This window comes from Pogona vitticeps, chromosome 2 (assembly GCF_051106095.1).
Source record: "Pogona vitticeps strain Pit_001003342236 chromosome 2, PviZW2.1, whole genome shotgun sequence".
NCBI classification, from domain to species: domain Eukaryota; kingdom Metazoa; phylum Chordata; class Lepidosauria; order Squamata; family Agamidae; genus Pogona; species Pogona vitticeps.
The window spans coordinates 25,141,117-25,155,229 of NC_135784.1; the positions used below are offsets into that span (position 1 = coordinate 25,141,117).

A 14,113-nucleotide genomic window follows, 5' to 3' on the forward strand; every position below is an offset into this window, starting at 1 on the left:
TGATTTCTGCTTGTCTTGCATTCTTGTGAGCTAGAGGGTGGTTGAAGTGTGTAAAAGATCAGTAAGTAGTAAGCAAATGCCAAAGGCCTTGAAGAGAAATTGTAAAAGTTGGAAAAAAATTCCTTTGGAATGAAGACATCACTGAAATTCACTTCAGTTCATGAGTTGTAATTGTCTTACAGTGAAGCTGACAAAGGGCTGTGTTGCTCAGCTGTTCTGTGTACTGAGGAACATGGGTGAGGATGTGGGTCCTGATAAATTCTATCATCTTTCAGGACAAGTAGCAACAATGCTGGTGGAACAAGGCAGCGCACCGACTTCCTCTCGAAGGCCCCTACGACAGTTCTAATTTTGGTGTGAAGAATCAAGCTGTGAAGGCAGGAAGGGACGGTGGGAAACAGGGGGACCAAGAAAGCAGGACTTGCCTTTTGAACAGAATTTAGGAAATGGGATTATTCATTTATTTTATTTAACTTGTACATCACATTACTGTTTACCAAGGCTCATGGACAGGTACTAAAATAATCAAAAACAGGTTAAAACATTCAGAATAAATTGAAAATATTGGTAAAATGTTATTAGGACACCTAACGGCAGATTTTAAACATTCCCCACAAGAGAACTTTTTAAAGTGCCCCACTCTAGAGACAAAAGACCCAGTACAGTTTTAGCTATCTGTTGGAAATAAATACTGTACAAATATATATTTTTTGAAAAGGTGTAACATTCCCCAGCCATTGGAGAACAGTTTGAGAGGAGCTCCAGGAAACTACAGAGAAGATCCAGATTTACTTGCAAAAAGACAAGTTTATTGAGTAACTTACATAGGCACTCAATGGGATGGGTAACGGCATGTATCATGAGTCACAGCGTAACGTCTGAACACCCACTGAGTGAAGCAAACAATATAAAGTTTTGCTATTTACAATAATAATCTGCAGCTGGGTAATACATCATTACTATACTGTATTATACAGTACTTTGGAGAATGAGACAGTATGTTAATTTTTCCTAATGCAGTGTCTCATGTGATAAAATCAGGCATGTACAGTAAATAAGCTCATTAGTAACAGCTGATAAGGCAATATCTGCCTCTTCATGCTCCCAAAATATAATTAATGCAGCTTGCATATCCATTGTCCATCACCGAACAACTGGAGCAACTTTACGCAAAATGGATGACAGCAAATCAAAATGGAAGATGGACTGCTGCTCTAGGTTCTGGGCCCAGTGTGTTCCAGCAGACTAATTGGGGAGCCCTCGGGGAGCCTCAGCAGAAGGGGCGTATAAAGAACATGACAATAGTCCTATCGGAAAGGACCTTCAGGGAGTCTTGCAAATAAAAAAAATGCTTTGGGGCACTAAGAACAGATACATTCTCATGGCCAAGGCAGCATGTTTAGAGAAATCTGTTTCTATGAAGAATGCTCCCTCACTTCAAATAAAAGAAAAAAAAATATGTATCACTTAATTATCTTCCAAATGTAAACAGTGGCTGAAATCCTGCTGCACAACTCTGGATCAATGTCAAATTACTGCTGATTAAGGATTTTCTTAGTGGATTTTGTACTGCTAGTGAGTTTGTCATGTTATGTACCCCAAAATTGCCTTTAATCAGCAGTGATTTTCCTTTCATCTGCAACTTGCCACTGATGCCGATGTTATTACCACTGCAAACACCAAGGTGCACAACTGAATCACAACCACTGCCTTTGTTTCCTTGTATTCTTCCAGAGTCATGCACAGGAAAACAGATCATACTGGTGGAGGAAAAGCATTGTTAAAAGCAGAAAAACTGCGTTTTTCTGAACATGTGTTTTAGGCACATGTTCTTTGATACATTTCATTAATCTTTGATATATTTATCACTCATACCAAGCTTGTAAAGTCAGCTTGGCTGCCTGAAGGAGAGATTCTGAGGTAGCCATCTAAGAACACACGAAAGAAAGGATGGAGGATTTCTCCTGAGAACGAGGCTTCGGAGAATTTACAAAAGGTGGCCCCTGTATCAGCATCATCAAAAGACACACAGGCCCCGTCATAGTCCAGACACACCCGAATCCTCTTGAGGTCCCCCTTCAGGGACAAAGGAGTGTAACGAGGAGGGTAATAGGCCTTGTACTTACCCTCTGACTTCCCTACAGCCCAAATCCCTTCCTCAGAGCTTATGTTAAGGGGGCCTTTTCTCTTGACAGACTTTTTGGCAACCCCTACTGCCCACTCTTCCTCACTTCCCACAAGGACTTCCCAGAAATGTCTGCCTGCTGAGAATCCTTCACGTCCCAGCACGAAAGGGCAGAGGTGAAATCTCTCCGGATTCTTGGGGAGATCTTGATATTTCTTTCCCCATCTCACGCTTTTACAGTCCGCAGATAGGATGAGCCGGGGAAAAGCTGTGTCGGGATCCAAAGTTACATTTGCTGTAGGAAATGGAGGAAGAAGATGAGAAGTAAAATAGAAATAACAAAACCCACGGAAGGCTAATGCCCTGCAACCAGCACAGCAAAGTTACCACATTCCCTTCTAAAATCACCACAACTTCTCTCTTTGTCTTCCAAGTGTTTGTGTAATAGCATTCCTTCCCTCCTGGTTCTCATTCAGTGGCCACTTTCAAGATGCCAAGTGTACAAACATGCACACACAAAGATGCACACCCACAAGAAAACAGTTGCTCTGCTCTTGTTTCAATGACAAATGGAGATAAAATGTAAAGAAATTTCCACAGGGATACCGGTGGGCACTCTTGCCACAGCAAAAACAATAAAGTGACCAGGGGGGGGACTTAAAGACCACCATATTTACCACACCTTCAGGGGTATATACAGTAACCCAGGAGATGGGCCAGTTTTGTCTCGATCAGGGCAACAGAAGGAAATTGAATGGAGATTCTAACAGACGCCATTACTAAAACTAGCCACTTGCAAAACTCTCGTTGATAACACAATCCCCCTGGAAGGAGTGAATTTGTGCTCAGTTTTCCAGAAGGGAGTGAACTCCATTCAGGGGAGCAGAGAACAGCCACCATGTTCTACTCTCTCTTCACTCTGGATTGGAAATAACAGCAAAGGTTGGGAGCAAGAAATTTAGAATCCCTGACTTACAAAGCCCTGAACAATTTGGGACCTCTTTACCTCTTGGAGCGCTTCCCCACAAGAATAGGAACCAAACCGAGCCTTTCAGGCTTCACTATTGAGGGCGCCCATCTTGAGGGAAAATAAAACTAATGCCAGGAATCGGGCCTTTTCAGCTGTGGCACCTTCCTTAAGGAACAAATGTCGGATAGAAATTAATATTAAAATTAAGTTCCCAAAAGACCTTCAGATGATGATGATTCAACAAACTGAACTGTTCAGGGAGCCCTTTGGCAACATCTTAAGTTAAATTTCTGTGAGCCTAGAAGATTCTGATGTAACAATGACTGACTGACTAAAACAAACAAACAAACAAATGCCTGCACAGGCCTTCACCGGCTCCCAGTTTATAGACAATGAGATCTCCATTTCAACAACATTTTTACTCAGCAACAAGTGTGGTTGCTCCACCACCTCTTCAAAAGTTTCATCTTCCTTTAATGATTGCAACGTATGAACCGCCCTGCTTCGTGTCCCATGGAGCTTCCGGATTCAGCAAGACATTCCCCCAAACCTCTGCCTGTAGGTAGGGTACGCAGCGGTGGACACTTTCTGGCACGAATACTGCCGCAGCAGGGGTGACGAGTAGGGATGGGCACGAACCGCTGGTTCGCCGGTTCGTGCTGGTTTGTTTACCGTCTGAAGAGGTGTTTGGCAGTCCCCAGCCCAGCCTCCTCTAGTGGGCGCCCACTCAGGGGCAGAGCCTGGAAGAGGCAGGCAGGGAAGCCAGGGTGCTGCCTGCCAGAGGAGACACCACTAGGAACTGCCAAACACCTATTCAGCTGGTAAATGAACTGGCACAAAAAGAACAAACAGCAGTTCCTGCCCATCTCTAGCGACGAGCCCAGTGCCTCTCTGAGTCCTGCTCCTTCTGCAAACCCATCACCCTGTTTCCCCCAGTCACTGAAAAGGATTTCCTCTTCCTTCCTTCCTCTTTGACCTGCAGTCACGTGATCTTTCATCTTTCTTTTCTTTTTCAACTTTCTCTATTCTCTCAGTTCTCGCTCACCCCAGTAAGTATGAGGATTTCCTATGGACCTGCCTTTTCTTTTTTTATTTTATTTATTTATTTATTTATTTTATATCCCGCCTATCTGGTCGGATCAGGACCACTCTAGGCAGCTAACAACATAAAAGTACAATAAAATAGATATATAAAAGAATTGTTAGATAGTAAAACATTACACAAAGTGGGGGAAACAATAAGAGAGGGGAAAAAGGGCGTCAGGAATTATCTGATGGGAAGGCCTGCCGAAACAGCCATGTTTTTAATTGATTCTTAAAGATACCCAGCGAGGTAGCCGCGCGAATCTCAGGAGGTAGGTTGTTCCTCTCTTCCTCAACTTTTGGAACCTGGAATGCGACCGGTTCTCACGTCCACGGATCTTTGGCTTCCCAATTCCCAGCCCTCAGGTAGCTGTAACTGGGGATCCATCCTTCTGCTCTCCTTCAGCTCCTCCTTCTCCCACTTCCTGTGTCTCCTCCTTATTTCTCTCCTTCGTGCTCACCATTAATCCTTTCTCCTCCCCTGATTCTTTTCCCATGCTTTCTTCTAACTGCATGCACTCTGCTGCCATTGGTCCTTCTCTCCCAGAGTCCTTCCTGCCTTCTGGGGCATCGACCTTCATTGGTAAACTGTTTCCCAGGTTCTCTAAAGCCTTAGGACTCTCTGTCCGTCGGAATGGATCTAGGCTTACGGCCAAGAGTCCGACCTCAATTGGAGAGCTGGACATTCTGTATCCAATGCTGGAGAAGAAAAAGATGACACACCAATGGGAAGGCTGATAGCTTTGTCATCTTCCTCACAGACCCTTATTTCATATTTTGTATTTGAAGGTGTTTATTTTACTTTTTAATGTGTTATATTGGGATTATATCTGCTTATTCTGTTATGATTTATTGTAATTTGGTTAGAGTTATTTTATTAGGTGCCAGTGTGGGTCTCTTTTTTTTTTGCTATTATTGATGACTGATTAATGGGAATGTGGGGATTTTTGGTTTTGCTGGTGGTCTGATTTTTTATATCATATGAACTGCTCTTAGTAGTGATTTCACTATGTCAGATGGTCTATAAGCTTTATATGTACATAAAATAAAATAAAATAAAATAAAATAAAATAAAATAAAATAAAATCCTATTAAAGCCTTTTCATTCTGGAAGAAAGGCAGCCAGCCAAACATCTGACCAGTCCCCAATCAGCCTTAAAAGATGATCTTGCTCTGAAAATTTACCTTTCTGCAGCTGAGCTCCAGAGGAAAGACCACCTAGAAGCAAAGAGGCAAAAAACAAAACATTTCAATCACCAAGCTATTCTGTCTATAACAGTTGTCACAAAAATCTCCATTCATAATAAAGCACCTGTTTTTTCCTTATTTCAAGCAATGAGTTAGTGAAACCTGGAAAGAAACAGATGTGTAATTGGAAGTACTCTCACTGTAAGTACTGCCAAATTGCTTATAAAATGGAAATTGTTCCCTAGTTTGGGTGTTGAAGGGTTGTGGGATGACATTGGGGTGGTTCATAGATAAGGACCTGGAAGAGGGAACTACAGTGGTGCCTCGTTTGACGACGATAATCCGTTCTGTTCAAATCGCTGTTAAGCGAAATCGTCGTCAAGTGAAATTTAAAAACCCATTAGAATGCATTAGAAACCGGTTAATGCGTTCTAATGGTTGAAATACCTCATCGTCCAGCAAAGATCCTGCATAGGGCGGCCATTTTCTAGTGCCTGTAATGCGAGGAATCCGTCCCTAACACAGCGGGGAGCCATTTTGCACAGCGGGGAGCCATTTTTAAACCCGACAATCAGCTATTTTCTGATCATTGTTAAGCAAAAAATCGGTTCCCGAAGCAGGCGTCAAGCGAAAAAAGCCCATAAGAATATCATTTTGTGATTGCAATAGCGATCACAAAAACCCATCGTAAAGCGGATTCATCGTTTAACAAGGTAATTGTTAAGTGGGGCACCACTGTACTTTAAATCATCAGGATCCTTTCCTCCAATAAGCCAACAACAGCATGCCTGACGGTTCCACAAAGCCTTCCATCACAATATTTTCCAGGACTAGACAAGGTCAGGACTGCTTCCAGACAAAGCTTTTATTGTGTACAAACCTGGCTTTATCCTTTGAACTTTAGAAGGGGTCCAGTTGTCCGTCTCTTCCATCTGTAACTCTCCCATGTTTCCCATTACATTTTCTATCTTTTTATGGAAGCCTTCCAGCTCCACATTTAACTCTGAAAGAGGAAGCATCTTAGAGACAGCGGGCAGTAGTAATAAATGAAAAAGATCAAAGGGAGTTTTCTGAAAACCTTGCAATAACAGATGTTCAAAAAGTAATGTCCGCCAGAGTTTGAAGATTGCGGCTCGCCTGGTCTTACCTTTGAATTGCTTCATGACATTTGCAAGGAAGGTTTTTAAGTTAGAGACTTCTGAGATCATCTCCGTCAGCTCAGGAGGCAAACCTCCAGGGTTCTCAAACTTCCCTCTCAGCTCAATCCTGAGGCAAAGAAATATTTTGGGGTCACTATTTATTTGATCCAGAATTCCTAATTAGAAAACAAAATATCTGTGTGGGAAGGGGGCAAACAGCAGAAAGCTTAAAATGATAGACAGATGCTGAATGGCAGGCAAAAAGGAGGACAAAAATGGAAAGAAATCCGGCTGCGTAGAAAGCAATCAATCTACTGAGACGACTCTACTGGGGAAAATAATAGATCCTGTCCACACTAAGCATTGTTCAGCTTTTCTCACAGCTATGATAGCGGTACTGCACCCTGGTGTCCACACAACACAGAGATAAAAATGGCTATATACTGAGAAGGCTAAGTTTCGTTGGTCTGCAAGGACCCGAATCTGGATCTCCCAAGTGCCAGTCCAGTACTCTAGCCACGAACCACATATGAGTTAGAAGTGTTCTCTTTTGTGTGTTTGAACAGCAACTCCCGGGATTGATCAAGAATTCCTCTGGCACAATTCTGAGAGTTGCCACTCACAAGCACAGACATTAAGAGAAGGGATATCATGTTATTTATCTCCCATGCTGCTGCATTTCCACCTGTTGCTAATTTAGAAAGAAAGGGGGGGAGGAAGGAAGCTGCCATGCTGGGAATCATAGTTCTTCAGGAGGCACCCCTGAGAGCACCTCATGGGTAGTATGACTCCCAACATACTCCACACCCAGAAGGATCCATTCCCTGTGGGTCAGTCACCAACAGGTGGGAGTGCAGCTGGTGAAGTTCAGCAACATGACCTGACAGCCCTTCTCTAGGTGGTTGGAACCTATGGGTCAGCAGATTTGTGTCTGTGGGCTGCAACTCCCAGAATTCTGCCTGGGGAATTCTTGATAAATTCTGAGGGCTGCAGTCCTAATATACAAAACAGCACATCTCTAGTACAAGTATGATAATTTGGAGATGAAAAAAATGGTCTCGACTGTAATTTTTCAGACATTGGTACACAACATCATATTAATCCTTTACCCCAGAGCTTGAGGCCATTTCTGTTAGGTAACACCCAGCTTCAATATCGTCAAGGGAAAGAAGTGGCATCACTTACCCCTGCAAAGTCCCTCTGATATCCTGGAGTGGAAAAAGGGAGAAAGAGAGAGAACTCAATGCAAACCACATAAGCCACACTCTGGAAGATGATGCCTTTTGTCACACTTATATTCAGGTGAGGCATATTTTTATTTTATTTATTTATTTATTGGACTTATATACCGCCCCATAGCGCTACAAGCACTCTCCGGGCGGTTTACAATTTTAATTATACAGGCTACACATTGCCCCCCCAGCAAGCTGGGTACTCATTTTACCGACCTCGGAAGAATGGAAGGCTGAGTCAACCTTGAGCCGGCTACCTGGGATTTGAACCCCAGGTAGTGAGCACAGTTTTGGCTGCAGTACAGCGATTTAACCACTGCGCCACGAGGCATAGCGCCTCCCACTCATGATCTGCTGCAGGAACTTCTCAAGATGAGGACAAACAGTTGCCTTAGTTTCTTGTGTCAGAAAGCCAACATGCCAAGTGGAACCATTGTAACTAGAGATGGCGATATTCATATTCATAAACGAATACAAATATCCCCGTTGCAGCTGAACCTAATGAGGGTCCAGCCCACAGAACTGGCCCGTCTACTCACATGTCCTGGAGTCTCAAAGGTCCACTCTTCCCACCAATTGTGGCAGCAGCTCTGTCGTCTCTCTGCTCATCTGGCCATCCCAGGCAGGGGGCAGGAGGTTGGGTATCCCCACATGGCTGCTGAGTGGCCAGTTGAGTGGCCAGTCAAGCAGGGAGACAGTGGAGCTACTGCTCCTATTGGTGGGAAGAGTAGGACCTTCGTGGTGCCGGGATGCATGAGTGGACAAGCTAGTTCCAGGGGCTGGACCCTCATTAGGTGCAGCAGGGACGGGAATATTCGTATTCATGTACGAATACAAATATCCCCATCTCTACTCAAGACAAACCAGCCTAATTAAAATGGAAACATCTAAATGGACAATAGGAAAAAAAAACTATACACTATTTATTTGAATCACGATGCAAGGAGTGAAAGAACAGCAAGACTTTCCAGCAGAAGCAACGGGCTTCCTCTGCCTTCTTTCACAATGTCAGTAGTTGCAAGAGATGGTTTAAGAGATCCCTTCTGGAACTACAAAGCCACTTTCTCTGAGGCAAATGGGAGCACAATCAAACTCCTTTGCCCGCCAGCTGAACAGTGCGAGCCAAGAGGTAGAAATGGGAGAGAGAAGCTTAAGATACATAAGGGAAATGCTCACACAGATCCTCTAACAATGTTTCCACTGGAAAGGAAGGCCTTTCCAGAAACTCAGGACTTCACTAGAGAAAGGTATAAAAATATGATGGCCAATTGAAATGCCTACCCAGTCCAACAGCATAGTCTCCTCATTAGTGAAACTGCATCCCCTGTGTCACAATCCCCAGTAAAGGATACTGGCCTAAATCCTGTTGTTTAGCATAGTAAACTGCACTAAAGTAGGCCCACTGAACCAACGGGGATTTACTGAGTTAACTCTTTTGTAGCTTCCATAGGTTCAAATGGGCCTACAGGAAGAGTTGACTCACCAACTTCGCATTGATTCAATAGGTGTACTCTACTGTAATTTAAGGGGACGTGGTGGCGCTGCAGGCTAAACGGCAGAAGCCTGTGCTGCAAGGTCAGAAGACCAGCAGTCGTAAGATCGAATCCACGCGATGGAGTGAGCTCCCGTCGCTTGTCCCAGCTCCCGCCAACCTAGCAGTTCAAAAGCATGCAAATGCGAGTAGATAAATAGGGACCACTTCGGTGGGAAGGTAACAGCGTTCCGTGTCTAAGTCGCACTGGCCATGTGACCACGGAAGATTGTCTTCGGACGAAACGCTGGCTCTATGGCTTGGCAACGGGGATGAGCACCGCCCCCTAGAGTCGAACACGACTGGACAAAAATTGTCAAGGGGAACCTTTACCTTTACCTTTACTGTAATTTACTGTGCTAAGCAACAGGATTTGGACCACTGAGAGACATAATGTGTATTTATGCTACTGCAAACGATACATAGCCAGCCACCCTTGATGGTCTTCCTCCATTAATTTATCCCATCCTCTCTTCAAGTAATTCAACTTGGCAGTCATCACTACATATTTAGGGTCTGAACTACGGATTAAGGGAGGATTTCACTCTCATTATCCCTCACTATTGGCTATGCTGGCTAGGACTGATGGGAATTGTTGTCCACCAACATCTGAATGACCACAGGCTATACACTCTGATTTATTCCAACACCCTATTTACAACATAGATCAAATGGATGGCTCTGGAGGTTCACATATATGAACAGGGCATGAGCACTGTCTAGACAGGATGCATGGCAGGGGTGGAGAAGAAATACAAGCAGTGGGGGAAGCAATAAGAAATCTTCAATATCAACTAATAGACACCACCGGTCCAGAAATGGGAAATATCTGACTCTCTATTGCTGAGTTGTAACTGATGCCATCCCTTCTGATTAGCTACATGAGCGTGGGATAATGGGAACTGGAGTTGTGAGTCCTCCATATGAAAGGTGCATCATCCTGGGGTTTTTTTCCTGTAATAAACCCACTTGTCAGGAACTGTTAACAGAAATCCTTCATTTTTCATACATGTTGCTTCAGTTGATTTTGCTGCCATCTTACCAGCAGGAGCTCCTCTGCGGACTGTTGGCGTTTCTCTTCCATATTCTGGATCAGATCGCCAAGAGAGGAGAGCTTCTTGGTGAGTTTGGTGAGGTGCTCATCCCTTCTCCTTACAATGACTTTCTCCAGTTCTTTAACCTGGGCCAGCAGAAGCTTCTCGTGTTCTTCCAGAAACTGATGTAGCTGCCTGAACTCAGCCACTGCCTTTCCCCTCTCTGCGTCTGCTTTCATCTGCGAATGGAGAATCACATAAGGAGTATGGAAGCATACTTTTGCAACACTGAACAGGAGAATCCCGTAATAAGAGGAGTGGCTTGTGGATGGAGTAGGGGACAGTTTGCTGAGATGATTCATCCTGTTGTAGTCACCCTATTACTAATAAAATGTATAAATTTTCCATGAAGGGACATCAGCTGAAATCCTGTTTCTTACCGTAGTAAGTCACAACTAGAGCAAGACCACTAATTCAGTGGGGATTTGGTGGTTCAGCTTCTCTGTAAGGAACACTGATTCAATGGGTCCGTTCTAGTTGTAACTTACTATTCTAAGCATAGGCTTTCAGGCAATAACATTCAGGAGGGAAAGAGGTCCTGAAAGAATGGAAAAAACACAACAACCCACACTCAGAACAGCTTTTCAGGAATGTTTCTGGAAAATGTGTTATCGAATGTGTTCTTGTTACTTCTGGAACACATTCAGGTCATTCAGACTGACACCTATTCTAGGCTGAGGGGCTACCTCATGGCTGTTTACCCTTCACCTTTTATATCTGACTTCTCATATCATACATTAAGTTCCATTATTACTCCCACATAGAATAGACCCACTGAACCAATGGACTTTACATCAGTGTTGATCTTCCAAGGTCCTGCTGATTTACAAGGTCTGCTTTAACTAGACTGAGTCCATGGCTCTATCCCACTTACAAGCAGGTCTTGATATTCCTTTTCTGTGGCGAATTTAGATGCCAAAATGCTCTCTCTCTCACTCCTCAGGTTCTTCAACCAACGACAGATCAGATCCTGGAAGAGAAACGCACAGACACAAAAGTTCAAGTTTGCCTCTTACAAGGTTCTTGCAAACAGATAATTTATTCTCCCAATGTAACCCCTTGTGTGATCATGATACTGAGTAGTTTGGTATTAGCTTTTCTATTTAGTCTTTTCTGTATTCAAGAACCACGTTTCCTGAATTGACTTATTGTCCCATCTGTTTAATTTTGCTTTCCTATTCTTCCTCAGAATAGGAAACAAAAATACTGCCTCACAGGTTGTATGTGGACTTCTGGATAAATTTGTTTAGTCGCTAAGTCATGTCCGACTCTTCGTGACACCAGGGACCAGAGCAGGCCAGGCCCTCCTCTCTTCCCCTGCCTCCCGGAGTTGGGTCAGATTCATGTTGGTCACTTCGGTGACACTGTCCAACCATCTCATCCTCTGTCGTCCCCTTCTCTTCTTGCCCTCACACTTTCCTAACATCAGGGTCTTTTCCAGGGAGTCTTCTCTTCTCATGAGATGGCCAAAGTATTGGAGCCTCAGCTGCAGGATCTGTCCTTCCAGTGAGCACTCAGGGTTGATTTCCTTCAGAATGGATAGGTTTGTTCTCTTTGCAGTCCAGGGGACTCTCAAGAGTGGATAAATGGCCAGTCCCAAATCCAGTCCTTTGACTCTGGTTGTCGCTACTGTGTCCGGTTTCTTCTTGAGCCTCTGGGAAAGCAGGGGGCTCAAGGTTCGGGAGTCTCCCTCTGTGTCTCGGTATAGGTTCTTCCTCTCCCTCTGACAGTAAGGATGTAACATCTTTACTTGTTAAAAGCTCCTCAGTTTCAAGGGACTCAGGCAATCACTTCCCTTCCCTTCAAACCATAACTTGGCACTGAAAAGAAGTTACTGTACTGTACTTGGTGTCAGCTTCTCAAACTAGTTTGTTACTATTTTTGCCCCAGGGCAAGAAGGGGAGGAGTAATGGAGGCAAACCAGGAGCATAAGAGAGAGAAGCTGACAACAGAGGAGGACAGGGGAAGCAGCGTGGAAGGTTTTATGAGGAAATGTTGCTGTTTTCATGCTTGGGGTGGAGAGAAACACCAGAATTTTCTGGAAAAAAAGACCCTGGACGTCTGGTTAAGAAGAGCAAACCCCACTATTATGAAGAAGCAGTCCAGTATAGGGGTTTTGTAACGCGCCTCTTCAAATCACTCCTGTCTAAATCAGCCATGCATGTTTTTTGTTGTTGAATAAATACAAGCTAAAGGGAAGTTCCCGCAGAGCGAAGAGGGAGAGCTTAACTTCCTGGCTGGCTGATGTCCCAACTAAAAACTGACCACCCTTCTGAGCTGCTTTCTGCATGGAGGTGGAATACTTCCGTAGTAGAAAAAGTGTACATTTTAAGAAGAGAGTAAATCAGGTGCAGCCTAGATCTTGGATTTAAAGATACTGAGTTAAGCACGAGTCATATAAAATTGCTTACATGTTGCCCGTTCCTTTCATTTCTCTGCCGATATACTATAATGGTTTATATATGTTCCCTGTGTGTATTTTTTCCCATTTATTTTATATTTTTATCTTTATTTGTTTAATAGTCTTATAACTATTTATATTTTGTCAAAGTAGGGGTTAGCTCTGTGGTCCGAACAAAATTAAATGCAAAAAAATGTGCAATATGTACCTTTTTGACCACTAGGAGGAAAAAAAAAATCTATTTTTCCATTTGTCTTTGTTTTGTGTATCTGTTGTTGAGGTACTGTTTACACCGCAAATGTATTGATTTTGGAGAGGTGGGTCCCACGAGGAAAGAGCTGCTGGGGAAATCAGACCTCGTGTCTTCCACAGGGAAGTCTCCTTTTCTCAGCCATTTCCTAAAAAAGTAAATTAATCCCCATGTTTGCAATGTGCCACCTGGGATGGGGTGGGTTTCTTACCTGGTACTCCTGGGCGGCCTCCTCCAGAGGAACCACCTGGTGATCTCGGTGCTCTTTGGCTCGGTCGCAAACCACGCAGATCAGGGCTTGGTCGTCCTGGCAGAAAAGCTTGAGGGGCTCCTGGTGCTTCTCGCAGGATCCCCTTTTCCTTTCCTCGGCGGCGGCCGGCACCCCCTTGACCCCCTGAAGACTGAGCTTCCTGGTGAGGATCTCCACGAAGTTGGCCAGGGGCCGGTTGGGAATGAGGCTCCGGGGCTGAACGGCGACTCTACACTGAGGGCAGGGAGCCTCTTGCTCCGATTTCCCCCAACAACGAGCCAGGCAGGCTTGGCAAAAATTGTGCCCGCACTGGATGGTGACCGGATCCTTGAAATAATCCAGGCAGATGGCGCAGGTGGCTTCCTCGCAGAGATCCCGGAGGGGATCTCCTCCTGCAGCCATTCCCCCCCCCTTTTTTTTAAATCACAAAGGAAAAAGGAGCGATCGCTCGTTTACTTTCACTTTTCTGGCATTGAGAGTGGGTGTTGCCTCAGGCGGAACTCAGTGAATACCGGTAAATCATTTACATATAAAAAGGACGGGAATAAGTCTCTTTTTAATCACGTTAAAACAAGATCATTTTAAAGGAGGCCCCGTGAATCAGCGATTTCCAAAAGGTCCCGGTCCTCAGGAACCTGCCTCAGCTATTGCAAACTCAAGCCTGTGGGTTCCTTTAGGGAGTCGATCCATCTCGTGTTTGGTCGTCCTCCTTTCCTGCTGCCTTCCACCTTTTCCAGAATTAGAGAGTATCATGATGTGCCGGACATTTGAACCTCCAGAGATAATTCAGGCTTGATTTGATCTAGGATCCACTTGTTTGCCTTTTCTGGCAATCCAGGGCGTCAGCAAA

At 44.3% G+C, this 14,113-nt stretch overlaps 1 protein-coding gene across 1 annotated transcript; it reads right to left on the reverse strand.

Annotated features, from left to right (window-relative positions):
- Window positions 1-439: 439 nt before the first annotated feature.
- LOC110070108 (zinc finger protein RFP) lies at window positions 440-13,761 on the reverse strand. Its single transcript, XM_078388570.1, has 8 exons — window positions 13,225-13,761; window positions 11,237-11,332; window positions 10,311-10,541; window positions 7,691-7,713; window positions 6,514-6,632; window positions 6,247-6,369; window positions 5,364-5,396; window positions 440-2,420 (listed from the first exon to the last, which is right to left on the reverse strand). The coding sequence occupies exons 1-8, from the start codon at window positions 13,663-13,665 to the stop codon at window positions 1,870-1,872; spliced, it is 1,617 nt and encodes a 538-aa protein (XP_078244696.1). The 5' UTR covers window positions 13,666-13,761; the 3' UTR covers window positions 440-1,869.
- Window positions 13,762-14,113: the final 352 nt, after the last annotated feature.